Source organism: Geotrypetes seraphini, chromosome 8, assembly GCF_902459505.1.
Source record: "Geotrypetes seraphini chromosome 8, aGeoSer1.1, whole genome shotgun sequence".
Classification (NCBI taxonomy): domain Eukaryota; kingdom Metazoa; phylum Chordata; class Amphibia; order Gymnophiona; family Dermophiidae; genus Geotrypetes; species Geotrypetes seraphini.
The window spans coordinates 126,941,203-126,967,622 of record NC_047091.1 but is presented as its reverse complement, the minus strand read 5'-3'; the positions used below and the strand labels follow the sequence as shown (position 1 = coordinate 126,967,622).

Genomic DNA, 26,420 nt, shown 5'->3' with positions numbered 1-26,420 from the left:
CTCCTTGAAAAAACAGTGCTCCACTAAGAACCAGAATGCCCTCTCCATTCACCAATCTGGATTCAGAAGCTATCACAGCACTGAAACAGTACGCCTAGATTTAATAGATGACTGCTGGAGCTACATGGACAAAGGTTAGTATGTACTTCTCATCCAATTGGACTTGAATGCAACCTTTGATACGCTTGACCATGAGATCCTACTATCCAGATTATTTGAGATTGGGATCAAGAATACAGCACTTTCCTGGTTCTCATCCTTCTTGCACCAAAGACAACTATGCATCCTAACGAACTCTGTATTCTCTAAACTGAGAACCACAAAATATGGAGTTCCCCAAGGTGCACTTTTATCCCCACTTCTATTCAACATCTACATCAGACCAATCCTTGATATTGCAAATAAACATGGAATCAACATACACTCCTTCGCTAACAATATACAGCTCTACACCCCTCTAGGCAAGGAGCGGTCCTTACAACCACAGACCCTACAACCTTGCCTCATGGACATTAAAGCATGGATGACAACCAACAAACTTCAACTGAACCCGTCCAAAACTGAACTTTTATAGATTCACCGTGATTCATGCTCTGCCTCTCATCCTTGCAACTCCTAGGACAACACCACTCTGGTACCCCAAGACCAAGTGTCCAGGTTGGGCATTACACTGGACCCTGGTCTGATTCTTTCAACACAAATCTCCAAGGTAGTATCCTCCTCCTTCTACTACTTATAGCAACTAAAACCCATCCACTGTTACTTCACTGATTCTGACTTCACCCAATTGTTATATGGCTTTGTTCTATCTCACCTGGACTATTGCAGTGGTCTTTACACTGGTCTACCTGCCAAAGAGCAGAACCATCTACAAAGAGTCCAAAATGCTGCAGTGCAATTCCTAAAAAACTTGGCCCTTTCGACCATATCTCCCCAGCACTGATCCAGGTCCACTGGCTCCCAATACACCAACACAATATCTTCAAACAACTAGTATTAGTGTTTAAACGCTTCCACGACATGACACCTGCCTATGTAGTGAAGAAACTCCCAATATACCACTCTCAGCGGTCCCTCCGTTCACAACAGGAACTCAGACTTTCCAACCTTCCAGCAAACAGCCTCCACCGGGAGAAAGCCCAAAAGCGATCATATTCCTATAGGATACCTAAACTATGGAATCAACTCCCTCCTGTCATTAGGGCAATTGATAAACTACTGACCTTCTGGAAAGCAGTAAAGACGCTTCTTTTCATGAACCGGATCAATTCTGGTCTCAAACTTTGACAAACCTTGCTTCAATGTACCTTACCTCAGAATTCCTCTGCCTGCTAACCAGTTCTTCTACTGTTCACTGAAGATATGTTAATACCCATTCATGACTCTATGATTTATTTTCTTAGATTCTGCAAAGCATTTGTTCTTAGTCACATTCTCTATAAGTTGTAAGTTATTGATTCTATAGCTTTGTGTTTTGATCCTGTAGCATGTTATTCACTGTAATGTGCGTATCTCTGTTCCTGAAAACTTTGTGTATGCTTGTAACCCGTTCTGGGCTCCTGGGGAGGACGAGCTATAAAAATGAATAAATAAATAAATTACAGTTTCACTATTGACTGTTATGTTATATGAGCAGATCAGGACCTTAGTTTTGGGGAGTTCCCCATATCCTTGTCTTTGTCTTTTACTCTAGAGCTCTTACATGCTTTGAAATGAACTGAAGGAGGCAGCAGACTCCTGAGAAAAGGAGGAGATTTCAAAAGCTGTGATTGACATCTTTCTGCAGTATGCTCATGAGAACGGACAGAGTGCCCTAATGGTATATTCCTATCTACTGGAAAAGATATTTCAGTTGATAATCGCCTTTTAGAATTTTTCTGACATCAGTGTATGATTTAAAGCTTGCTTGTATTTCTGAATTGATTGAATTTGTGCTATATCCCTATTATAATAGGGACGATTAACGATGTTGTTTAGACATGTCTATGTTATATGTGATAATCGGAGGGAAACAAGATTTTTATGTATGTGATATGGAAACTGCATAGTTGTATGCAGTATATAAATTTTTTAATTAATTATCAAGGTAAGAGCCTAATCTCTTTTTATTTATTTATTTATCAACTGACTTTTCATGAAGAGATTCACCCAAAGTGGTTTACAACACATTGAATAGTAATTAGATATTCTTAAGTATTTCCCTATCTGTCATAGCAGGTTCACAATCTAATAATGGTACCTGGGGCAATGGAGGGTAAGTGACTAGCCCAGAGTCACAGGGAGCAGGCTGGGATCAAATGCACAACCTCAGGGTGCTGAGGCAGCAGCTCTGACCACCATACCACTCCTCTATTGTGTTTCTAATGCAGGAGACCCTCATATAAAATATTTATGACTCTCTCTTTCTCACACACAGAATTCCTGGATAAAAATGACCATTCATTAGCCTCTGCCATTTTTGCCTCTTCAACCAACAGTTTTCCAATTGCCATTATGCAAGTTAACATTACAGGACAGAGAGAAGAATATTTGCTCTGTTTCCATGGTAAGTATAAGACCTTGGAATGTGTTTGACTCCCTTTCTTTCAGAGGAAATCACACAACTGGTGAATTCAGGGTGAAGATAGCATCTTCACCTTAGAATATTGCAAAATATGAATGCAAGAACATAGCAATTTAATTTTGAGATTAAGACGCCCACTGACACTTTGCACTGAGTAGTTGTGACTATATGTTTACAGCTGATCATTAGAAAAGAAGAAATAAAATGAACATTTGCTCTAATCTATGGGCCTGTTTTACAAAGCTGCGCAACAACAGCCCTGAAGCCTTTTAAATCTCTGTGGGCTTCGGGGCCATTACTGCGATGAAGTCGCTAGTGCGGCTTTGTAAAACAGGCCCTATATTTTTCAAGATAATTCATAATAGATATTCTAATTTGTTTCTATTGTATTGAGTTTTTGTTTTACTCTAATTTACTGTACTTCATTCTGTATTCTTCACTGTTGGGCAGTATATCAAATTTCAGTTAATAAATTCAGTTAATAAATACAGATTCAAAAGATTTATGAGCATACACATCTATTTTTATAGTATCAAAGACGTTAGGATGGTTTTGCTCTACTTTGGATTGCATATTATTAACAAATTTATATTCTATAGCAATGACATAGGATTCTGTACCATAGCTAAGGCTTCCCATTAGTCACGAATCTGCAGAAGGGTGTCACCCAAAACTCTGAACTCTCCTTCTGCAGTGAAGAACAGCTCCCTCTTCAGTGTTTCCTTCTGCAAGTGAACTCAGAATATGTGTTCTAATCTGCTTTTTTATTATTATTTAGGGTATTTTTGCCATTAGTTCTCTATTTTTCTGCATGGCTTCGGTGCTCGGAGGGCCCCCTTCTTGGGCTTACTCTGCCAGAGAAAGGATGCAATCCCACATGGGCAGACTGCTGCTCACAGGCCAATCTTGTGGAGTACCTTTGGAGCCAGCCTTCTTTGTGTTCCTTCAGGAGCTTGGGGTCTATTCCCCTGGGAACTTGTTTGCCTGCTGATTTATCAGAGGCTTAAGCACAGGCTATGGGGCACATTCTGAGGCAGAATTCCTTTCCCTGCAGGCAGGCTACTGCAAGCTGACAGGCACCAGAAGTCACAGTGAGTACTTCCATTATTCCTTGTGGGGGTGAGGTCTGAAAAATCTAGATTCAATAGTTTCTGGGATTTGAGTTAGGGTCCCCCACCTCCAAAACCCCTTTTTTAACATTTTTTATTTTTCAGTTAAGTTCCCCTGGGCAGTAGCGTACCGGGGGGAGGGGGGTGCACAGCCGGCCACCCTCCAGTGTTCTCTCTAGGGCAGTGGTCGGCAAACTGCAGCTCGCAGCTCGTCTACAGCAGGGATGCCCAACTTGCATCCCTTCCCTTCTCATTGCCCTCCCCCAAGCCACCGCCGCCATCGGGAAACAGGCCGGCGCCGTGTTCTGAGATCGCCCTGCTTCTCTTCCCCGCAGGGCCGACCAAATCTCGCTACCTGACGTCAATTCTGACATCAGAGAGGACGTTCTGGGCCAGCCAATCACTGCCTGGCTGGCATGGAACGTCCTCTCCAACGTTAGAATTGATGGGTGGCGAGAGTTGGTCGGCCCCGCGGGGAAGAAAAGCAGGGAGAACTCGGCACCAGCTGTTCCCGATGTCGGCAGTGGCAATCTATTCCCCTGCGGCGGTGGCAGCACGTTTCCCAATGGCGGTGGCATGGGGGAGGGCAGTGAGCCAGAAAGAAAGGGAGGGACAGGGAGCCAGAAAGAAAGAAAGGGGGGCAGGGTGAAACAAAGAAAGAAAGAAAAAAATGGGGCACGGAGAGAGAGAAAGGCAAACATAGAGAAAGAAAGGGGGCATGGAGAGAGAAAGAAAGAAGTGGGCACGGAGAGAGAGAGAGAAAGACAGACATACAGAAAGAAAGGGGGCATGGAGAGAGAAAGAAAGAAGGGGGCAAGGTGAAGCAAAGAAAAAGTTGGGGGAGGGAATGAGGTCTGGAGGAGAGGAAGCATACAGGAGGCTGAAAGAAGGGAAGAAATATTGGATGCACAGTCAGAAGAATAAAGTGCAACCAGAGACTGATGAAATTACCAAACAAAGGTAGGAAAAATGATTTTATTTTCAATTCAGTGATCAAAATGTGTCCGTTTTGAGAATTTATGTATGCTGTCTATATTTTGCACTATGGCCCCCTTTTACTAAACCGCAATAGCGTTTTTTAGCGCAGGGAGCCTGTGAGCATCGAGAGCAGCGTGGGGCATTCAGCGCAGCTCCGTGTGCTAAAAACGCTATTGTGGTTTCGAAAAAAGGGAGGGGATACATTTGTTTATTTTTGTATAGTTGTTACAGAGGTGACATTGCATAAAGTCATCTGCCTTGACCTCTTTGAAAACCTGCGGAATATAAATGATAATTAACATTTTCTCTGCGTACAGTGTGCTTTGTGTTTTTAAAATTTTATTGTTGGTAGATCATTTTGACTTGGCCACGAAGATAAGGGGGAAGGAGGGGAGCTGCTGAAAGACATCTAGTAATCCTTGCAGGCTTGACTGTGCAGGGAATTATTTTTGTAAAATCATATTTTGTTATGTGACTGGCATTATTTAGACTTTAATTTCTATGAATGAATAGAATGAAAATGATATAAAATTACTTGCTTGTTTTTATGTGCGTGCGCTGAAGGAAAGTGGAGAGAGAGTGGGCTGAGGACACTGAAGGGAAATGGGGAAGAGAGAGTGGGGAGAAGACGCTGATTTATAAACTGACAATTGTACAGAATATTGTTTCTTTTTATACTTTAATATAATAAGTTCAATATAAAACAATTCAAGGCTTGTGTGGATGGAATCAGGTAGTTTGCGGGGATGGGGACCGAGCTGACGGGGAGAAGACGGAGACAAATTTTTTCCCCCTATCATTCTCTAGGCTCTGCCATGAATCGATTTCGACTACGTGCGGACGAGCGGGGTGTCAGTCGGGTTGACGTAGCCGTCGTAGCGCAAGTGGGCACGGGGTATGGCTCTCAAATCTTAATTGTTGTACTACTGATTTTGGCTCTTTTAACTAATGAGTTTGCCTACCACTGCCCTAGGGCCTTTTATCCAGGCACTGCACCTGGTTAATTTAGATCACAGGTGTCGAAGTCAGTCTTCGAGGGCCGCAATCCAGTCGGGTTTTCAGAATTTCCCCAATGAATATGCATTGAAAGCAGTGCATGCACATAGATCTCATGCATATTCATTGGGGAAATCTTGAAAACCCGACTGGATTGCGGCCCTCGAGGACCGACTTCGACACCCCTGATTTAGATGATCGCCCAGCTGCCAACTATCGCAAATCCTACCGCTGCTCAACATTTAAAAAAAAAAAATAACCCCCAACTCTCACCAGCTTGGCGATTTCCCACCTTAGCCCATAGCGAACTCATGCTTCGGGGCTTTAAGGTGTGCGTGCCAGCTTCCTTTCTCTTCCCTCCAAAACCGGAAGTACGTTCTGGGGAGGGAGGAGAAGAGAAGGCACACACACGTTCAAGCCCGGAGCATGAGTTCGCTAGGGCTAAGGTCAGCGAAGGAGGGAAGCTAAGGGAGAAAGGTCAGCGACGGAGGGAAGTTAAAACTTGTCATGCTGCTCTTCCTTGCTACAGGCCTTCCTGGCTGCCAGGTCCTGCCTACTTTCTGTTTCCGCGAAGGCAGGACCTGGCAACGAGGAAGGCCCAAAGCAAGGAAGAGCAGCAAGAGGTCAGCGATGGAGGGAAGCTTGCAACTCCGCCAATGGGAGAGATGGGAAGAGAAATGCTGCTGCTGCTGCACCCGGGGAGGGGAGAAGAGAGATGCTGTTGCTGCACCTAAGGGGAGAGGGGGAAGAGAGATGCTGTTGCTGCACCCAATTGGGGAGGGGGCAAGAGAGAAGTGCTGCTACTGCACCCAATTGGGGAGGGGGAGGGGGAAGAGAAGTGCTGCTGCTGCTCCCAATGGGGGCGGGGAGGGGGAAGAGAAATGTTCTGCTGCACCCAATTTTTGGGGGGAAAGGGGGAAGAGAAATGCTGCAGCACTCAATTGGGAAGGGGAAGAAAAGTGCTGCTGCTGCACCCAATTGGGGAGGGTGGAGAGGAAGAGAAGTGCTGCTGCAGCACCCAATTTGGGAGAAAGAGGGAATAAGGAACACCAGGGAAGGGAGAGGAAAGAGATACCAAGACCATGGGAGGAAAGGAAAGGAGCTACCAGACCATGGAGGGGGGGAGAGATGTCATGGGGGAGGGGAAGGAGGCAGATGCCAGACTAGGTGAAAGGAAGGAGAAGAGATGCTAGATAATGGAGTGGGAGGGTGAGACGAAAGGAGAGGAGAGAGATGCCAGGGCATGGGGGGAAGGAAGAGAAACTAAAGGAGACAAAATGCCAGACCATAGGGAAAGAAAGGAGAGGAGATGTCAGAGGGAGAGCTAGGAGGGAGATGCCAGGGCATGGGGGAGAGAAGGGAAGGAGATAGAAATGCCAGCCCATAGGATGGAGTGGGAAGGAAGGAAAGGAGAAGAGAGAGATGCCAGAGCATAGGGGAGGGGGTGAAGCCAAAATGAATCATGTACAAAGGAGAGAAAGGGCACAGGATATACAGTTTATTGAAGGGACATAGAAAGAGGGAAGATGCCATATAGAACAGGGAGAGGGTGGACAGTGAATGCAAGGGGCAGAAAAAGGGTAGACAGTGTATGCAAGGGGCAGAGAGAGAGTGGACAGTAGATGGAAGGGGTAGAGAGAGAGGGCACAAGCTGGGTGGAAGGGGCAAAGAGAGGGCAGATGTTGCATGGAAAGGAGAGAGGACAAACACTGCATAGAAAGAAGAGAGCAAAGATAAGATGATTAAAGCAGAAACGACAAAAGGTAGAAAGATTTTTTTATTGCTTTACTTAGACTCAAGTAGTATTGTAACTGTATTGATAAAATTTTATAAATAGGAAATGGAAATAAGGCAATTTTTTGGACTAAACCCTTTTCCTCAGGTCAGGACAGGATACCATAACAGTACTGTTCTGAAGAAAGATTTGGCCTCTGAAAGCTAATTGAAAAATGGATTAGTCCAATAAAATTGTATTTTCTTATTTCTCATTATTTGTTTTATTTTTATTTGTTAATTTGTAAAGTGGTGATTGTTATGTATCATTTTTTTAAAATTTACATCTACTGTCTTTATATTTTGCACAGTATTAGAGGACATGTGTTACTGTTTTTGTGGTGTTGTGGTGTTGCATTGTATGTAGAGTCTGGTTTCTTGGCGGTTCAGTTTAACTTTTGTCTAAATATTTCTATTTTTAGTTTGTGATTATTCCATATTGGGCGAGGGTGTATCTCTGTTCTGTGTGTATGAAAACAACATAGTTTTCAGTTGGCATTGACTGCAGGATCAATTGACTGTGCGGGATCTGGCTTGTTTAGTTTTACAATGTATGTGTTGGTGTTCTAGTGCTCACTGCAGTGTTTAAGATGCTGCCTTTTCCTAGGTACACTCTTGTTGTGCGATATGTGGATTGTTACTAAAAATCATGGTTTTCATATAGATGGGGGGTGTCAAAAAATGATGGGCCCCGGGTGTCACATATGCTAGGTATGCCACTGCCCATGGGTCTTTCTTGGCGCGAATTATCTGGTAGCGACTATCTTAGATTTTTAGTGATTTTTTGTGTGTGTGTGCTTTTTATTGCCTCAAAACTCCTTGTTTTGCATAGAGATTATCTGCAATGGATGTCCCAGGCCAGTCTAGCCCTAATTCCTGTGGTTTTGTATAGATTTACCAGCTGAGGAGTAGATGTGTTTCATGGGACATGGAAGAAAGGGGCGGGAGCTACAGACTAAACCTGTCTTCAGTTGTCCAGAGCAGTAGAACCCCTAAATATCCAGTCTGTGGGGAAGAGATTCCATTCAGAGGCCACATGTAGTGAGGGGGCAAAACGCAATACATGGCGGAGGAGGTCCTACTTCTTCAGTTTATGGTTCTGCAGGGGTTCTTGGGAGCTCAGGTGCAAGTTTCTCCGATTTTGTCAGTCTTTTGTGAAAAGTCTACTTAGGGGACCCAGGAAGCGCTACACTGCCTGTGAGCACGCCGGCTTTGCCTCAGAGGTTTTCATGTCCCAAGCAGGTGTCTCCGCTTCATACCACACTGGCTCCTAGTGTAATCCTTTGGAGCAGAACTGGAAGGACTGGAAGTCTCTTTACTTGCCTTTGTTATCATAAAGCTCCAATGCATTTGTGGATAATTGAGATCCTTTTTGGGGTCCGAAGGCTGAGGCAGCTGTGGATCCTGGTGGTGATCCCTCAGTGCACCATCTTTTCATATCAGCTTTTGTTTCATTTCTGACACCCTTTCTACATTGAAGCTCAAGCCCACAGCCCTCCACCTCAGTGTTCCATTTTAAGTGGCACTAATGCACAGAGGCGAAAAACTTCAAACTGTTCTTTCAATATATTAAGGGGAAATGACCCGCGAAGGACCGTTGAATGACCATGGAATAAAGGGAGTGCTAAAGGAGGACAAAGCAATCGCCGACAAACTGAACACATTTTCTGCGTCTGTATTTACCAAAGAGGTTATAATAATAATAATTTATTTTTGTATACCATAAGATTTATGAGCATACACCACATCTATTTTTATAGTATCAAAGACGTTAGGATGGTTTTGCCCTACTTTGGATTGCATATTATTAATAAATTTATATTCTATAGCAATGACATAGGATTCTGTACCATAGCTAAGGCTTCCCATTAGTCACGAATCTGCAGAAGGGTGTCACCCAAAACTCTGAACTCTCCTTCTGCAGTGAAGAACAGCTCCCTCTTCAGTGTTTCCTTCTGCAAGTGAACTCAGAATATGTGTTCTAATCTGCTTTTTTATTATTATTTAGGGTATTTTTGCCATTAGTTCTCTATTTTTCTGCATGGCTTCGGTGCTCGGAGGGCCCCCTTCTTGGGCTTACTCTGCCAGAGAAAGGATGCAATCCCACGTGGGCAGACTGCTGCTCACAGGCCAATTTCTTGGGTGACACCCTTCTGCAGATTTAAGGAGGGTTAACGACAGTTGTCTTTGTTTTTTTATGCTACAGACGGTATTAATATCAGTCTTAATCATGCCAAGACATTATACTAATCATCCAGATAGTTTCTGTTACGTCTGTGGTTCATTCATGACAAAAGCACAACATTGCCCAATTACCATAGATCTGAAGAAGGTATACAGATTGTACTTTGGGTGTCTCTGGGTGATCAGGATAAATCTTGGGCTCCACATATCTGTACCAGTTGTTACAACGGACTTTGTAACATGGCTGAATCGACGAAAGGCAGCAATGTCATTTGCAATCCCAATGATATGGCGGGAACCGCGAGACCACATCAAAGATTGCTACTTTTACTACTACTATTATTTATTATTTTTATAGCGCTGAAAGGCGTACGCAGCGCTGTACATTTTAACATACAATAGACAGTCCCTGCTCAGAAGAGCTTACAATCTAATTTAGACAGGACCTTTCACGGTTGGGGAGATTATGGTAGAGGAAATGATACAATGGGTATAGGTATCTGACAGCAGTGAGTGGGAGTTAAGAATTGAAAACAGATTTTTAAAAATTGGCTTTTAGCTTGGATTTGAATACTGCTAGGGATGGAGCATGACGTATTGATTTAGGCCTTGTGAGCTCAAGTGGATTCTCAGCTAAAACTAAGTACAAAATTATATATCCTACTCTGGATTCTGCTATTAGGCCTATTCCTCATGATGACTCACTGCCTGTCCCTGTACTTCCACAAGATGGACTTGCTTCTGTGGAACATGATGAGGAATGTGATGATGATGCAGCAGCTGGTCACAATCCAGAATTATCTAATCCTGATTATGTGAATGATGAAGATTCAGAACCAGATACCTTTACACAAGCTGAGCTCAATGATCTTATTTGTGATCTAAATCTTTCAAAAGAAAAAGTAGAACTTCTTCTTTCAAGGCTTAAGCAAAAGCACTTGCTTGCAAAAGATGCTAATATAACTCATTACAGAAAAAGGAATCATAACTTAACATTTTTCATTGTAAATGGCTCATTGTGCTTTTGTCATGACATCAACGGGCTCTTCAACAGTTGTCACAAGTGCATTGTCCAGATGAATGGCGTGTCTTCATTGATTCTTCTCAGAGAAACTTGAAGACAGTGTTACTGCACAACAGAAATTCCAAACCAAGTATACCATTTGCCCATTCTGCTCATCTAAAGGAGTCGTATGAGAATATGAAGAATTTACTAGAAGCAATCAGTTATAAAGCACACCAATGGAACATCTAGTTTCAAGTTTATTTAAGCTTGATATACCGCTTTAAATACCAAAGCAGTGAACATTGTACAAAATTTATAATAATAAAAAAAAAATGTAAAATATTAGTAACATGGGGAGAAGATAACATAAAATACATCAAATAACAAGTAATACATGCTACATAAGAGAAATGAATGTGATACATTTCATAAAAATAAAAGGAGAGAGGATGGGAAAAACAAAAGGGAGAGGGGAATTATCTGAAATATGCCCGTTGTCTAAGTCTTATATATGTTTAGTCCTAGTTATAAATCTCATAAACATCTTTAAAAAGAAAAGTTTTGAGACTAGATTTAAACTTGCTAGGGTTATTCTCCTGTCTCAGGCACAGAGGAAGAGCATTCCACAAAGCAGGCGCAACCACTAATCTGAAGGTCATTGGCATACTAATGGGAATGCATAGAGGATTCACTAAATACTGCTATTTCCTGTGCTTGTGGGATAAAAGATCTACAGCTGAACATTATGTCAAGCGTGTCTGGCAGCTGAGGGATACCTATAACCCAGGGACAAGCAGTGTGAAATTTATGCCATTGGTGGATCCTCATAAAATATTTCTTCCACCTCTTCATATCAAACTGGGGTTGATGAAGAACCTGGTAAAGCAAACTTGCCAAGTTTTCAATATCTTGTTAAGAAATTTCCAAAAATCAGCACTGCAAAACTGAATGAAGGGATATTTATAGGCCCACAGATCAAGTCTGTTATGCAGGATGAAGATTTTAAGCAATTTTCAGCAGCTGAGCATGAAGCTTAAGAGGCGTTCAAGTGGTTAGTGTAAAACTTTCTGGGCAACCATAAGTCTCTTTCATACAAGGAAGGCGTTCAGAATCTCCTTGACTCATATCAGAAACTTAGCTGTCACATGTCATTAAAAATACACTTTTTGCACTCACATCTTGACTTTTTTCCAGAAAATCTTGGTATGGTGAGTGACGAGCAAGGAGAACGTTTTCACCAGGATATTCAATTAATGGAGCTTCGCTACCAAGGTTTCTGGAATGAGAATATGATGGCCAACTGCTGCTGGATGTTGTGCCGTGACAATCCAGACACAACTCACAAAAAGAAATCATACTCTAAGCATTTTTGAAGAAACATTGGTTGCTAAGTGACACAGTCCAGTATAATTATACTATGCTGTGTGCTTATTTGACTTTGATGCTGCAATTCTTAAAACCCTATATGCTAAAATGCTATAAACTAACATTAGTCATAACTTTAAAAGTTTATGTGACTGAAAAAAAACTAATAATAGATCTAAAATCAGTATGAAAAACTGATTTAGAAAAATGTGTTGTATTGTCAGATGATTCCGAAAAAATATTTTTTGTTGCCATATGTAATTGTCAGGTAATTGTCTATAGGGAAAAATTTCAAATAATACACATACTATATGTGTAAGGTCTGAAGGTACTTTTTAACCACAGGGAAAACTTTTGCTTTGAAAACTGGAAAAGTATATATCTTAATGTGAATACTTTTCTCATGAAAACTTACAAACATATTTTTGGAAATTCAGAAGTACACAAGTTCATTTTTGTGCCAACTTCAGACCCAAACGTATCTCTGATATGTGTACATATATTTGAGTGCATTGGCCATGTGTACATAATTGCACATGTGTATTTGTGCTGCAATTTCTAATATTCTATTTCTGTGCATAACATCTTGTTTTATTTGTAGAAATGCCTTTGAATGTTGTCCTCTTTAGGTGTTGGGAATTTTGTTGTTGTTGTTTGAGTTAATACAGTAGGATTTTTGTTTGGATTTAATGCAGACCTTTTTTCAGTAATAGCTTGAAGCTAGTTCCATGCAGGTACAATATTTTCCTATCTCTCCCCCCCCCCCCCCCCGAGGGCTTACTGTTTCTATTTGTATCTCAGGTGGTGGAGATTTAAATGACATACCCAAGATCATTTGTTGTGAGAGAGCTTCTGCAAATTGCTATCATGACTGATCCTTGGATATTGTACTCTGCAGAGTTTGGTGTATTTGTGGATTCATATGGAAGACGGAGCCGTACCGAAGACCTGAAATGGAGCCGCCTACCTCTGGCATTTGGTAAGTGTAGGTCATTTGATTGTATGTAAACACATACATGTAGCCATATAATTGAAAGGAAATATGCATGGTATGATCACATTCTCTGGCAAAGAATTCCAGAGTTTAATTACCATATTTTCACATAGATAACGCGCACCCGTGTAAAACGCGCACACGGGTATAGCGCGCAAAAAACACAAATTTATGTACAGAAATTTTTATATACCGCGCACACCCATATACCGCGCATGCTGCCCAACTCTCCCGTCGCCGCCCGACTCTCCTTTCGCCCGCCCCGACTCTCCTCTGGCCACCCCGACTCTCCTCTCCCCCTTGAAGTCCTGTCCCCACCCTGAAAGCCTGATGCCCCCCCCCCCCCGACGTCCGATTCACCCCCCCCGCAGGACCGCTCGCACGCACCCCCACCCTGAAGGACCGCTCGCACCCCTAGAGCCTCCCGACCCCCCCCCATCATGTAGAAGCTCCTACCGGTGTCCCAAAGCTCCGCCTACTGGTGGGGCCTAAGGCGCCTGGGCCAATCAGAATAGGCCCGGGAGCCTTAGGTCCCTCCTGGGGGCGGGGCCTTGGGCACATGGTCGGGTTGGGCCCATTTGCCTCAGGCCCCGCCCCCAGGTGGGACCTAAGGCTCCCGGGCCTATTCTGATTGGCCCAAGTGCCTTAGGCCCCACCAGTAGGCGGAGCTTTGGGATGGATGGGCCAATCCGGCCTCATTCCGTCGTTGGCTGCCTGCTGGACAGGCGAGTTTGACTCCCGTCTGTCCGGCCAACTACACAAAGGTACGGGGAAGGGGGGTGGGGGTGTCGTGAGGGTCGGCCAGGGGGTCACGGGTCGGCTGGGGGGGCGGTCGGAGGTTCTTGGGGGGGGCGGTCGTTGGGGGGAGGGGGGTTTGCGTCGAGGGCAGGAGGGCCTGGGATCCCTCCTGCCCGTAATGTAGTGCAGGGTGGGGGTAGGGAGTCGCCATGGCCAGGAGGGTTTGGGCTCCCTCCTGGCCCAAACAACTAGCGGGGGTGGGGTCGCCAGGGCCAGGAGGACTTGGGCTCCCTCATGGCCCGATATTGTCGGGGAGTTGGGGAGTCGGCGGGGCAAGAGGACTTGGGCTCCCTTTTGCCCCGATGGTGTCGGGGGGGGGCAAGAGGGCTTGAGCTCCCTCTTGCCCCGATCGCGTCGGGAGTGCCGCAGTTGGCTGGGGCAAGAGGGCTTAAGCTCCCTCTTGCCCCGATCGTGTCGGGTGTCGGGACCGCCAAGAGGAAGCAGCAGGACACCGGTAGGAGCTTCTACATGATGGGGGGGGTCGGGAGGCTGTGGGGGTGCGAGCGGTCCTTCAGGGTGGTGGTGCGGGTGGGAGTGCGTGCGAGCGGTCTTTCGGGGTGGGGGTGCGAGCGGTCCTGCAGGGGGGGTGAATCGAACGTCGGGGGGGGGGAACTATGTAAAAAAAAATTTTGTACAACGCGCTCACGCGTATAATGTGCAAGGGTATGCGCGGTATGTAAAAACCACGTATAACGCGCGCGTTATATGCGAGAAAATACGGTACACATTGAGTGAATTAATATTTTTTCCAGTTTGTTTTGAATCTACTACTTAATAGCTTCTTCATGTGCACCCTAGTCCTACTATATTTGGAAAAAGTAAACAAGAGATTCACATCTACATGTTTCACTCCACTCAATATTTTATAGATCTCTATCATATCTCCCTGAGCTGTTTCTTCTTCAAGCTGAAGAGCCCTGCTGCTTAAGCCGTTCCTCATAGGGAAGTCGTCCCATCCTCTTTAATATTTGTCTTTCTTCCCTGTATCTTTTCTAATTCCGCTTTTTTTGAGATGCAGTGACCAGAATTGTATACAGTAATTCCTTTCCTAATAGTTCCTCATTGCTTTCTTAGTCGCCACTGCACGCTGAGCAAAGGGTTTCAACGTATCATGAAATATAACACCAAGATTCTTTTCCTGGCCAATGACTCCTAGCGTACAACCCTGCATCACTTAGCTTTCTCTTTCCCACATGCATCACTGCACTTGCTCACATTAAATTTCATCTGCCATTTTGATGCCCAGTCTCACAAGGCCCTCCTGCAATTTTTCACATTTATTTTCAACAACTCAAGTTCCATACCCTTCACCACAGGCTCGGATGTACCTCAGGGGGTCCATCCTATCACTACTCTTTATGTTAGTACAGTCGCTTGGATTCATCATCTTCATATATGTGGATGACATTCAGATACTGTATGCAACTGATTTGTGTATACCACAAGAAATTACACCACAATAAATAATAACTTAATTCACATTCTAGTGCAATGTGTCTAGTAGTCCTGAACACTAGGGTTATCCATTTGAATCCGCAAGTTGTTTGCAGAAGAATGTGGCACATCTTTCAACTCTACCTCCTTCTAAGTGGGCTTGTTCCTGCACCCTCAGTTTTTTCTTCTGAGAGCAAGATGAGATGTCTTTCTGATCTGATCTGCAGTTTTTTATTATTTTCAGTTTTTTTATTTGTATTGAAGTTTGACTTGGTGCCCTCTGTTCCCTCTAGTTTGTGACCTCCACCTGTGAAAGGACACAGACTTCAGGGCAGGAAGTCTGCTGCTAACAGGATCAACCCTTGCGAATACCTGTGTAGCCAGCCTGCTTTAATGTTTTTAATCTCGAGGTCCGTTCTCTCTGTAGCTAGCTCACGTCCCTGATTCATCAGAAATTTGAGCACAGTCTGTTTGGTTTCATCCTGGTTCACTGGGACTTAATTGTGCGCTGGCTGCATGGTCTTCCCCCCATTTCACCGCAAGGAGTTGAGGGTTTTGAGGCTCAGTCCGACATCAGTCTGACTGGCAGCCCAAAGACCACATTTTATGAAAAATATTTGAGGCAAAGGTCTTCTCCAGTTTTCCAGCAGCAGTTCTGAGCTGAAGCAGGCAGGCACCACATGGCAGAGTGAGTAAGGCTATTGCAGCCTATGGGGAAAATCAGAGGAGGGGGGTGAATTATGGAGTTTTGATGGTTCCTGGGGCCATGGATAGGGACCCCACCTCTAGAAACCCCTTTTTGAAGATTTTGTCTTTTAATATTTCTCCCTGGGATGGTTTTGGCACTAAGATTGCTGCCACGGTAGTAAGCTTGGATTTCCAAATTTTTTTCTAAAGCCTCTATCTGCCTAAAAACCCCTTTATTTTGCTTAAAATCAACAAGGATGGACCCCTCGGGCCTTTCTACCCCTATATCATGGCAGGTTTGAGCTGGATTGTTGACCAAGAAGTGTCCATGTGCCGTGGTGCACGTGAAGGGGGGAGCCATGGACATAGCCTCTTCTGGGTCCTCTAGGGCTGGGGATCCACAGGAGGCTTATTTTAAGGAGAAGTTGTCTTTCCCAGAGTCCTCTGAAGGTGAATTTGCAAAACGCAGGCATATCAGCACCTAGGAGCCTAAGAAAAGACATAGTGAGGGAGAATGAGGAATAAGACTTTCATGAGAATGAAGGTGAAGACCCCTATGAGACCCCCAAAAGTTATATTTTTAAGAGAGACATTGTGCTTATGAATTCGTTTCTGAACAATCATATCTCTCCCTGTCAGCAAGAAACAATATGCTTATGTAAGAAGTTCATCTTTGCTCAGAGCTAGAAAATATCTGCTGACTCTAACAGTATTGGATATTTCGGGACTTTCCAAGAAGACAAACCCAAACAAGAAGAAAATCCTAGGCAACATTACTGCAGGACAAGATGTCCTACCAAAGACAATGAAGCTCAGGAAGGAGGGGGGCCTAATCTCAGAAATTATTGAGCTTTAGTATTAAGAATGCATTGTCAGGGGAAATAAAAAGGAGTCAGATTTGACAATAGGTGACATCATGCTTCAATATGGCTCCAAGATAAGTATGCAGACTATACAATCAATAGATATGATAGATGTGTCAACCCAATAGAAAGTGAATATGTAATCTGTAACTAGGTAGTACTCTAGGCTACTGAACTAAAGTATATAAGTAGCAACGGCTGGCCTAAGCTTTATGATGGATCCATAACAATAGCCAGCCACTCTATGTTATCCATTGGCTCAATTTGCTGTACTTTGTTGTTCCATGTAAGCCAGGGGTCTCAAAGTCCCTCGCAATCCAGTCGGGTTTTCAGGATTTCCCCAATGAATATGCATGAGATCTATGTGCATGCACTGCTTTCAATGCATATTCATTGGGGAAATCCTGAAAACCCGACTGGATTGCGGCCCTCAAGGAGAGACTTTGAGATCCCTGATGTAAGCTGACTTTTGTCTATTACTAATAAACCTATATACAGCAATTGGGTTGTTGTTGCGAGGTCCCTATTTTGAAGAGGTTAGCAGCGCCTTTTCAATAGGGAGCCTTTGCTGGGGTCTTTTGCCAAAGCCGCAAAAAGGCAGTATACAAGTTCCCATTCCTTTTCGGGCCACCATTGCAGGGCTTTACCCCAGATTTCATGAGCCTGATGTGGAATACCTATTTAAATTATCGGGGTTCTCCGGCATCTGCTATAGGCGCATCTGTGGTTGCACATATGGGGATTTTCCCTCAGGTCAACCCCCAATCAAAAACAGACCCAGCCCAACAGGACCAGGATATCCAGTCAGAGATCGACTGGTATGATTGGAGGTCTGATTCTATGCCTATATTGTCCCAGGGAGCTACATCCTCCTTGGTAGAGCCTGGTTCTAAGAATGAGACCAGCAGTCAGGAGGCAATGGTCGCCCTTGACCAGGGGGAAGACCCTACTGTGCGATGCCTATTTAAGGCTGCCTCACTCCTGGGCATTATTGCAGATTCATTGCAGGAATTAAAATTGGAATTCTCATAAGCTCTATTGCTCCGACTTGTGACAGGTCAAAAGCGCGCGACGATAAAGGCATGCCGACAACCCAGCGCAGACAACTGAGCGCAAGGCAGAAGCGCGATGAAGATAAACAGTATTTTAAAGGGCTCTGACGGGGGGGGTGTGGGGGGGAACCCCCCCACTTTACTTAAGAGGTCACGCCGGCATTGTGGGGGGTTTGGGGGGTTGTAACCCTCCACATTATACTGAAAACTTCACTTTTTCCCCCCAAAAGAGGGAAAAAGTTAAGTTTCCAGTAAATGAGGGGGGTTACAACCCCCCAAACCCCCCACAACGCCGGCGCGATCTCTGTTAAGTAAAGTGGGGGGGTTTTTCTTCGGCGCGCTTGCGCTCAGTTGTCTGCGCTGGGTTGTCATCGCGCCTTTGTCGTCGCGCGCTTTTGTCTATGAACCCTCCAACTACATCCTTCCCTTCGCATCCTGACATCACTAAGCTGATTAAGAAACACTGGGAGTCCCCGAAGGGCTCAGCGCGGGTAGTTAAGACTATGGTTAAGCTGTACCTGATGACTCCTGAATTTCAACTGATGTTTGTGCAGCCTAAAATGGATTCGCTAGTGACCCAAGTCACCAAGCGAATTTCCTTTCCCAGTAAAGGGGTGTGATGTTAAAAGATGCACCGGATCACAAAGTGGACGTAGTCCTCAAGAGACAATTTGAGGCCTTGGCCATTAAAGCTGCAGCTTCCTTTGTGGCATGCATGTTCCATATGCGGTTAAGTCAGATTCTAACAGATGGCGACTATGACTCCCAGATGGTTCTATCGGGATGAATTATGTGGCAGAATCTTTATATAAAAACAAACTGCAGGCAACTATGTACGAGATGCAGGCAATGTTTATTATATCAAATATTTATGCAGTTAAAAATACCACCTTAAAACAAACCAAAGGACCTGACACAGTCTGTGTTTCGGAAAACACCTTCCTCAGAGGTCCATGGTTGCTAAGGTATAAAATAAGCTGCATAAAAGATATAAAACAACCGCCTATCTGTAATCCTTCTTCACTTAGAATGTGTGACACAAAAATAGTCAAGCAAAATCCAAATACAAGTATATACAAGTATATCCAAATACAAGTATATTCTTTTCCAGTCAAAGCCAGATAAATTTGCCAGCACTAGTTCAGCTACAGGACATTCCTGTTACACCATTCATTGATGTTTGTATTTTAGGCATCATTCTTGATCAACAACTTTACCTTCAGCTCACAAATAGTCCAAGTAATTCAATGTTCCTTTTTCAAACTACAATTGATATGATCAGTTTGTTCCCTAGTTTCCCCCTCTGCATTAAATATACTAATACACTCACTAATTATTTAACAGCTTGACTATTGTAATTCTCTCTATGTAGGACTCAGACAAAAGGACCTTCGCCGATTACAGTACTCCAGAATATAGCTATCCGACTGATTAAACGCAAAAAAATGACTACATTATCCCTCTCTTGAAAGAAGCACATTGATTACCTATCAGTCATCAGATCACTTACAAGATAGTACTACTAACATATAAGACACTAAATTCCAGTGAACCAGTCTATCTCATGCGCTTACTCACACTCTGCATACTTTCTCAATTCCTTCAGTCTGGCAATCAAAATCAACTCATTATCCCTTCCTACCAAGAATTGATACACAGACATATCCACTGTGTTATCTTTTCTGTTCAGAGACCACACCTTTGGAAAGCATTACCTGCCCCACCTAGACATCAAACACCCCTTGAAAAGTTCAAATCGGAACTAAAATCCGTCAAGCAAGGACATTGCTCCAGGACACAATATGTTCCTTTTCCTTATGTCTTGCTCTCTTTTTCTATTCTGTCGCAATTGTAGTTCATCCACCATCCTTCACTATACATAGCATACCTTCCCTACTAGAATGTAAGCCACCTAGAAGGCATTGATCATTGTGGATATTAAGCTCATATTAAACTTGAAACTTGACATGCAGAGTATACCAAAAGGACGCACAGAATTCTGTCCTTCAGAGAACAAGCAAAAGCAAAGAATATACAAGGGTGAATCAAAAATTAAAAGCAATTGTTAAATTACACGATAACCAGAACAGAGCTAGCAAAATGCAGAATATGTACTCGTACATTGCCTGTTGGATAGTTCGTCCACATACAGTGCAGCACTCGGCCTTTAGTTATGTGGTAGCCACAAGGTCAGAAACATGTATGCTCCATTGCAAGATTGCACCATCGAAGAACAATGTACAGTTGTGCAATTTCTTTGAGCAGAGGGAGTGAAACCTATGGAAATTCACCGTCGGATATTGACTCAGTATGGACTAGTACCATGAATCAACAAAAGGTTTAAAGCAGGAAGAACAAGTGTAATCAGCGAAGGTCAATCTGGTCGCCCATTAACATCGGGAACACAAGCACATTGACGTGGCAAATGCCTTGACTAGAGAAGACCAACAGATAGTGGTGTCTCAGTTGGCTGCAAATTTGGATATCAGCTATGGATCTGCGTTTGCCATAATGCATGATGATTTGGGATACAGAAAAGTGTGCACGATGGGTTCCCAAACAGCTTACTGATCTGCAGAAGCCAATAGCATGTGGAGATTGTGACTCAGTTCCTGAGTGGGTATGAAGAAGATCAGCGTATTCTGGAGAGAATTATCACCACTAATGAGACACAGGTGCATCACTGCAACCCAGAGAGCAAAAGATAAAACATGATGAAGTAAAGGAAGCGGTACTTACCTGGCTTCAGGAGCAGCCGAAAAACTTTTCTGCAGGAATGCAGAACCTACTGTAGCTGAACAATATAAAAAATGCATTGTCTTGCATTGGGGCTATGTGGTAAAGTGATATATTCAATTGCTCACATCATCTTGCATGGGGATTATATGGAAAAGTGATATGTTCAGTTGCTTACAGTTACTTCTATTAATGCCATTAAATGTATTTTGCCTTTACTTTTTGATTTACCCACATATATTTCTGTTCTTGACAGATTTATTGCATAGTATAAGTTTCTGATACATAAGACTTTTTTTTTATTCATAATGCTCCAAACTGCATATCAACCATTTTGAAAATATATAAGCTGGCTATTCATTACAATCAGAGTGCCACGTATTTAACAATCCTAGCCCTTAGAATATTGTACACTTTGAAGAGACAAATCAATATACATTTTCTTTCACTAGGGAATAGAACTAGTTTCCAGTAGAACTTAGATTGATGACAAACACAGCTGTTTAGGAAGCAATTGAAGCATTTTTATTTATGAAAAGTATTGGGTAACCAAAGCCAGAGATAATGCATTATATGAGACTGAATGCCTTTCACTCAGATAAAGTGCCATGGATAAACTGAAATAGTATTATTCTACTAGAATCTGATTTTATCTTAATTATTTGATTTGATTTTTTTTTATTTTAGAATGGTCTTTTTGTGTTTGTTTTATTTTGATAACTTGTATTTTGTGATTGTTAATACTTTGATTTTGTTTGTATTTGTGATTTATATTGTGAATTGGTTACATTTAAAGTTTTTATTATGAATATTATATTGTACTTCACTTTGCGAAAGGCAGAATATAAACAAACAGTAGTGAAATTGACAACTGACTGTATTGAATATTTTCTTGTAAAGATATTTCATGCTAAATTACTAAAATTGTACTTTATGTGGTCATTCTCATATTTCAGCATACAGAGATCCTTACCTATTTGTGACTCATTTCAATTCCCTGGAAGTGATTGAAATACAGGGACGCACAGCTTTAGGGTAAGCCTGCATACATATCTTATGGCAAGGTGCTATATGGAAAATATTCTAAAAAGTAAGTTGGGTCTGCTTTTTGTTCTTTGTTGTTCAGTGCACCAGCCCGAGCTCATCTGGATATCCCAAGCCCTCGATACCTAGGACCAGCAATTTCTTCTGGAGCTATTTATTTGGCATCAGTATATCAGGACAAATTGAGGGTGATCTGCTGCAAGGGCAACTTAGTAAAAGAGTCCAATACTGAGCACCACCGTGTCCCCTCCACTACACGCAGGTATGACAGTACTATAAAGCCTTGTGCATGGTCATTATAACCCTTGTATCTAGTACTAGGCCTATTAATATGAAAAACAATGTACTAAGCTGCTTGATCTAGGCATATAATCCTGACTGAAGACTTATAAAGTTGAAGAATATGGTTGCAATTGACAACAGATAAATACCAAAATGGCCTAACCAGTCTGCCTAATATAGATTAATCCTTTTTGGTAGATGTCCATATAAAATTCCCAGATATAACCCAACACTAGCTGCTCTTTTGCCCATATCGTCCAGCCAAACTCTCATTTCTCTTCTTATACCTATCCTAAGCATACCCCAAATCCATAATAGCATTCTGTTATGTCCCTTCCAGATTCAGTATGCTAGGTGTTCATTCCCTTCCTGCAATCCGGGAGTTGTAGAAATCCTAACACATTTCTGAGCATATTCTCCTCTTACCTTAGCGAAACATAGAAACATAGAAGATGATGGCAGAAAGGGCCATGGCCCAACAAGTCTGCCCACTCTAATTTCTTCCTTGAAGTGATCCCACATGCTTATCCCATTTTCTCTTAAAATCCAGCATGCTGCTGGCCTCAATTACCTGCAGTGGAAGACCATTCCAATGATCAACCACCCTTTCAGTGAAGAAATACTTCCTGGTGTCACTATGAAATCTCCCACCCCTAAGTTTCAATGGATGTCCTCTTGTTGCCGTAGGTCCTTTAAGAAGAAAGATATCCTCTTCTACCTCAATACAGCCCGTGACATATTTGAACGTCTCAATCATGTCTCCCCTTTCTCTACGTTCCTCGAATGAGTATAGCTGCAACATACTCCGCCGTTCCTCATACGGGAGATCCTTGAGTCCTGAAACCACCTGGTGGCCATTCACTGAACTGACTCAATTCTCAGCACATCCTTTTGATAATGTGGTCTCCAGAATTATACACAATATTCCAGATGAGATCTCACCATGGATCTGTACAACGGCATTATAACTTCAGGCTTCCGGATGACGAAACTTCTTCGGATACAACCCATCATTTGTCTAGCCTTGGATGAAGCTTTCTCCATTTGATTGGCAGTCTTCATGTCTTCACTAATGATCACTCCCAAGCCTCGTTCTGCTGCAGTTCTTGCTAAGGTCTCACCATTTAGGATGTAAGTTCTGCATGGATTTCTGCTGCCAAGGTGCATGACCTTACACTTTTTGGCATTAAAACTTAGTTGCCAAGTTGAGGACCAATGTTCCAGTAAGAGTAGGTCCTGTGTCATACAGTTGGGCACTGTGCTTTTGCCTACTATGTTGCATAATTTGGTGTCATCGGTGAATAATGTAATTTTACCTTGAAACCCCTGGGCCAGGTCTCTTACGAAGATATTAAATAGGATCGGACCCAAGACCGAGCCCTGCGGCACTCCACTGATCACTTCCGACGTTTCGGAGAGAGTACCGTTCACCACCAGCCTCTGAAGTCTACCTCTGAGCCAGTCTTTTACCCATGCAGTTAATGTTTCTCCTAATCCCATCAAACTCATCTTGCTCAATAACCTGCGGTGTGGGACACTATCAAAAGCCTTACTGAAGTCCAAGTACACGACGTCCAGGGACTCCTCCATATCCAGATTTTTTGTTACCCAGTCAAAGAAGCTGATCAGATTGGATTGGCAAGACCTTCCCTTTGTAAATCCATGTTGATGGGGATCTCGTAGATTTTCATTGTTCAGGATCGTATCTAATTTGTGTTTGATTAGTGTTTCCATAATTTTACTCACTATCGATATCAGTCTGTAATTTGCAGCCTCCGTCCTGCATCCCTTTTTTTGGAGTGGAATGACGTTAGCTGTTTTCCAGTCCAATGGGACTCTTCCTGTACTTAGGGAAAGATTGAAGAGCACGGATAACGGTTCCGCCAGGACATCTCTCAACTCCCTAAGCACCCTGGGATGTAGTTTGTCTGGTCCCATGGCTTTGTTCACTTTGAGCTTTGAAAGTTCATAGTAGACGCTTCTGGATGTAAACTCAAAATCTTGAAATGGGTCTTCTGAGCTTTCCCTTGTCTACAGCTGTGGACCAGATCCTGGCGCCTCGCAGGTAAAGACTGAGCAGAAGTATTCATTTAGTAGTTCGGCTTTATCGGAGTCCGATTCTACATAATTCCCGTCTGGTTTCCTAAGGTGCACTATCTGTGTTCCTTTTTCTGTCACTAATATACCTGAAGAAGGATTTATCCCCCTTTTTAATGTTCTTTGCTAGATTCTCTTCCATCTGGAGTTTGGCCTCTCTGACTGCTGTTTTGACAGCTCTAGACTTGGCCAGATAGTCTTCTTTAGTCTCTTGTTTTCCTGATTGTTTGCAGGAGATAAATGCTCTTTTCTTCTTTTTTACGAGGTCTGAGATCTCCGCAGAGAACCACTGAGGTTTATTGTTTCTCCACCATTTACTTACTGTTTTTATATAGAGGTTGGTTGCTTCATGTAGGGTAGATTTCAGAGCTGATCACATTACCTCTACATTATCTGTTGTGTCCTGGTTTTGCAGCACCCGATAGACGAAATCACCCATGCTTTTGAAGTTAGTGCCCTTAAAGTTGAGGACCTTTGTGGATGTGTTAGATCTAGTAAATCATTTCCTGAGGTGAAACCATACCATGTTGTGGTCACTGGAGGCCAACGTATCGCCTACCGAAACCTCTGTGACACTTTCTCTGTTGGTGAGTACCAGGCCCAGTATCGCCTGATCCCTAGTGGGCTTCAATACCATCTGTTTGAGTTGTGCTCCCTTTATGGAGGTTAGTAGCCTTCTGCTGCCGCTGGTCATAGCGGAAAGTTTGTTCCAATCTGCATTAGGCATATTGAAGTCCCCTAACAACACCGTGTCTCCACGCAGAGTGATGATCTCTATGTCTTTGATTAGTTCTATATCTATGTTTTCCTGTTGTCTTGGAGGTCTGTATACAACACCAAAATACAAGCATTTGTCATTCCCCCTGGCCAGGTTCACCCAAAGGGATTCCCCGGTGTACTTGACGTCTGCGATCCTGGTAACTTTGATGTCTTCTTTAGTGTTGTAGCCACACTGCAGCCCTAGATCGGGGCTCCACAGCACACCCAGTGGCTGAACACAAAAAGTACACTAGCTTGTGACTCGGCCTGGAGTCACCCTGCAGGATTGGACTGACACAGAAAAGGAACTAAAATCAAAACATAACCACAGTTGTATAAACGTTATTAGTGCAAATTTACTTCCAAAAACCATAAAGTTCAGGATGGCACCAGCAAAGTAAATAATGTCAATTGCAAAAATCCAAGCAAAACAAAACTCAAGAGAACAAAAAAAACAGCTCAGATAAAAGTTCAGGCTTTTTCTTTCTCTCTCACAAAATACAATAATTCAGCTGAGGAATTGCCCTCCTTAGAGCTTCCTTTTCCTCAGAGTTCTCACCTCCTATTCTCAGGCAGGTTATAATGAAAAAAAATAAAGTTCTCTGCTCAGACATCAACAGTTCACAGTTCCAAAACAAAGCCTCCAGCTTTTAAAGTACTGCTGGGAAATGGAGAGTGCCCCCAGGTTTGCCTTGCAAAAAGCTTCATAAACAGCCTTCAAATTCCCTCCCTGGTGATTGCAAACCTCTCCCTCAGATAAGGCACTTTCAGCTTCTTAACTTAAAACCAAAAGCAGAATCCAAAAACAATGCCAAACAAAAACTCACTGTTGCAGCCTTATTCCTTGCATCTGATTAGCAAGCCTACTTCCATCAGTTCCGGCACATCCACAAACTGTTCTGGCAGCTGTCCTTGTATTTCCATCGGAGTTTCCTCCTCCTCAGGCAATGGAAGATTCAGGGTCTCACCAGCTTCCTCTATCTCCATGAGGGTACATCTATCCCCTCTGCTCAGCTCAGGGAGGTCCTCAGGGAAGAAAGGCTTTAACCTTCTCCCTATCTTGCCTGCCTGCCTGTTCCAAACTGCTGGCTTTTGTACTACAGGGACACGCCCTAATCTGGCTGAGTCAGCATGGAGTTGGGTGACTCTTGGGCTCCCTTGCTGGTGACCTGAATACTGTCTACCACATGATTTCTTAGTTGTCTCTGCCTCCCCCTGGTGGACAGCCGGGAAATCAATGTGACCAGAGCCAGGTCGGACCCTGTCTGGTCACAGTGTATAGTGCTACACCTCCTCCTGTTTTGCCCTCTCTGTCTCGATGAAGTAAGTTGTATCCCAGTATAGCCATATCCCACCCATGGGAATCCGTGAACCAGGTCTCAGATATTGCTACCACATCTAGGTCGGTGTTCCTCATTTCCGTTTCCAATTCCAGAATTTTATTGCCTAAACAGTGGCCATTAACGTACATAGCCCTTCATACTTTATGTTTGCTAGATCTCCGCAGTTTCAATTTCTGTGAGCAATCCATGCATAAGTCTTCTGCCCTGCTCTGCATCTTTTTCTTATTTTTTTTCGCTTAAAGTTGATCTATTTTGGTGGCTTGAGTGCTGTGAGACCCCTTTGCAGTGGTCCTCTGTAGGAGGAAAGGGTACAGTACTGCGGAGCTGGACTGCTGATTCGCAGCAAAACTTCAGTAG

General features: G+C 43.3%; 1 protein-coding gene across 1 annotated transcript in view; it reads left to right on the top strand.

Moving 5' to 3' along the window:
• Positions 1 to 26,420, top strand: part of CIT (citron rho-interacting serine/threonine kinase) — a 702,016-nt gene that overhangs the window by 593,019 nt on the left and 82,577 nt on the right. Inside the window, 4 exon segments of the mRNA XM_033956569.1 lie at positions 2,417 to 2,545; positions 12,873 to 12,953; positions 21,495 to 21,573; positions 21,665 to 21,844. Of these exon segments, the coding sequence (XP_033812460.1) occupies positions 2,417 to 2,545; positions 12,873 to 12,953; positions 21,495 to 21,573; positions 21,665 to 21,844 (469 nt within the window).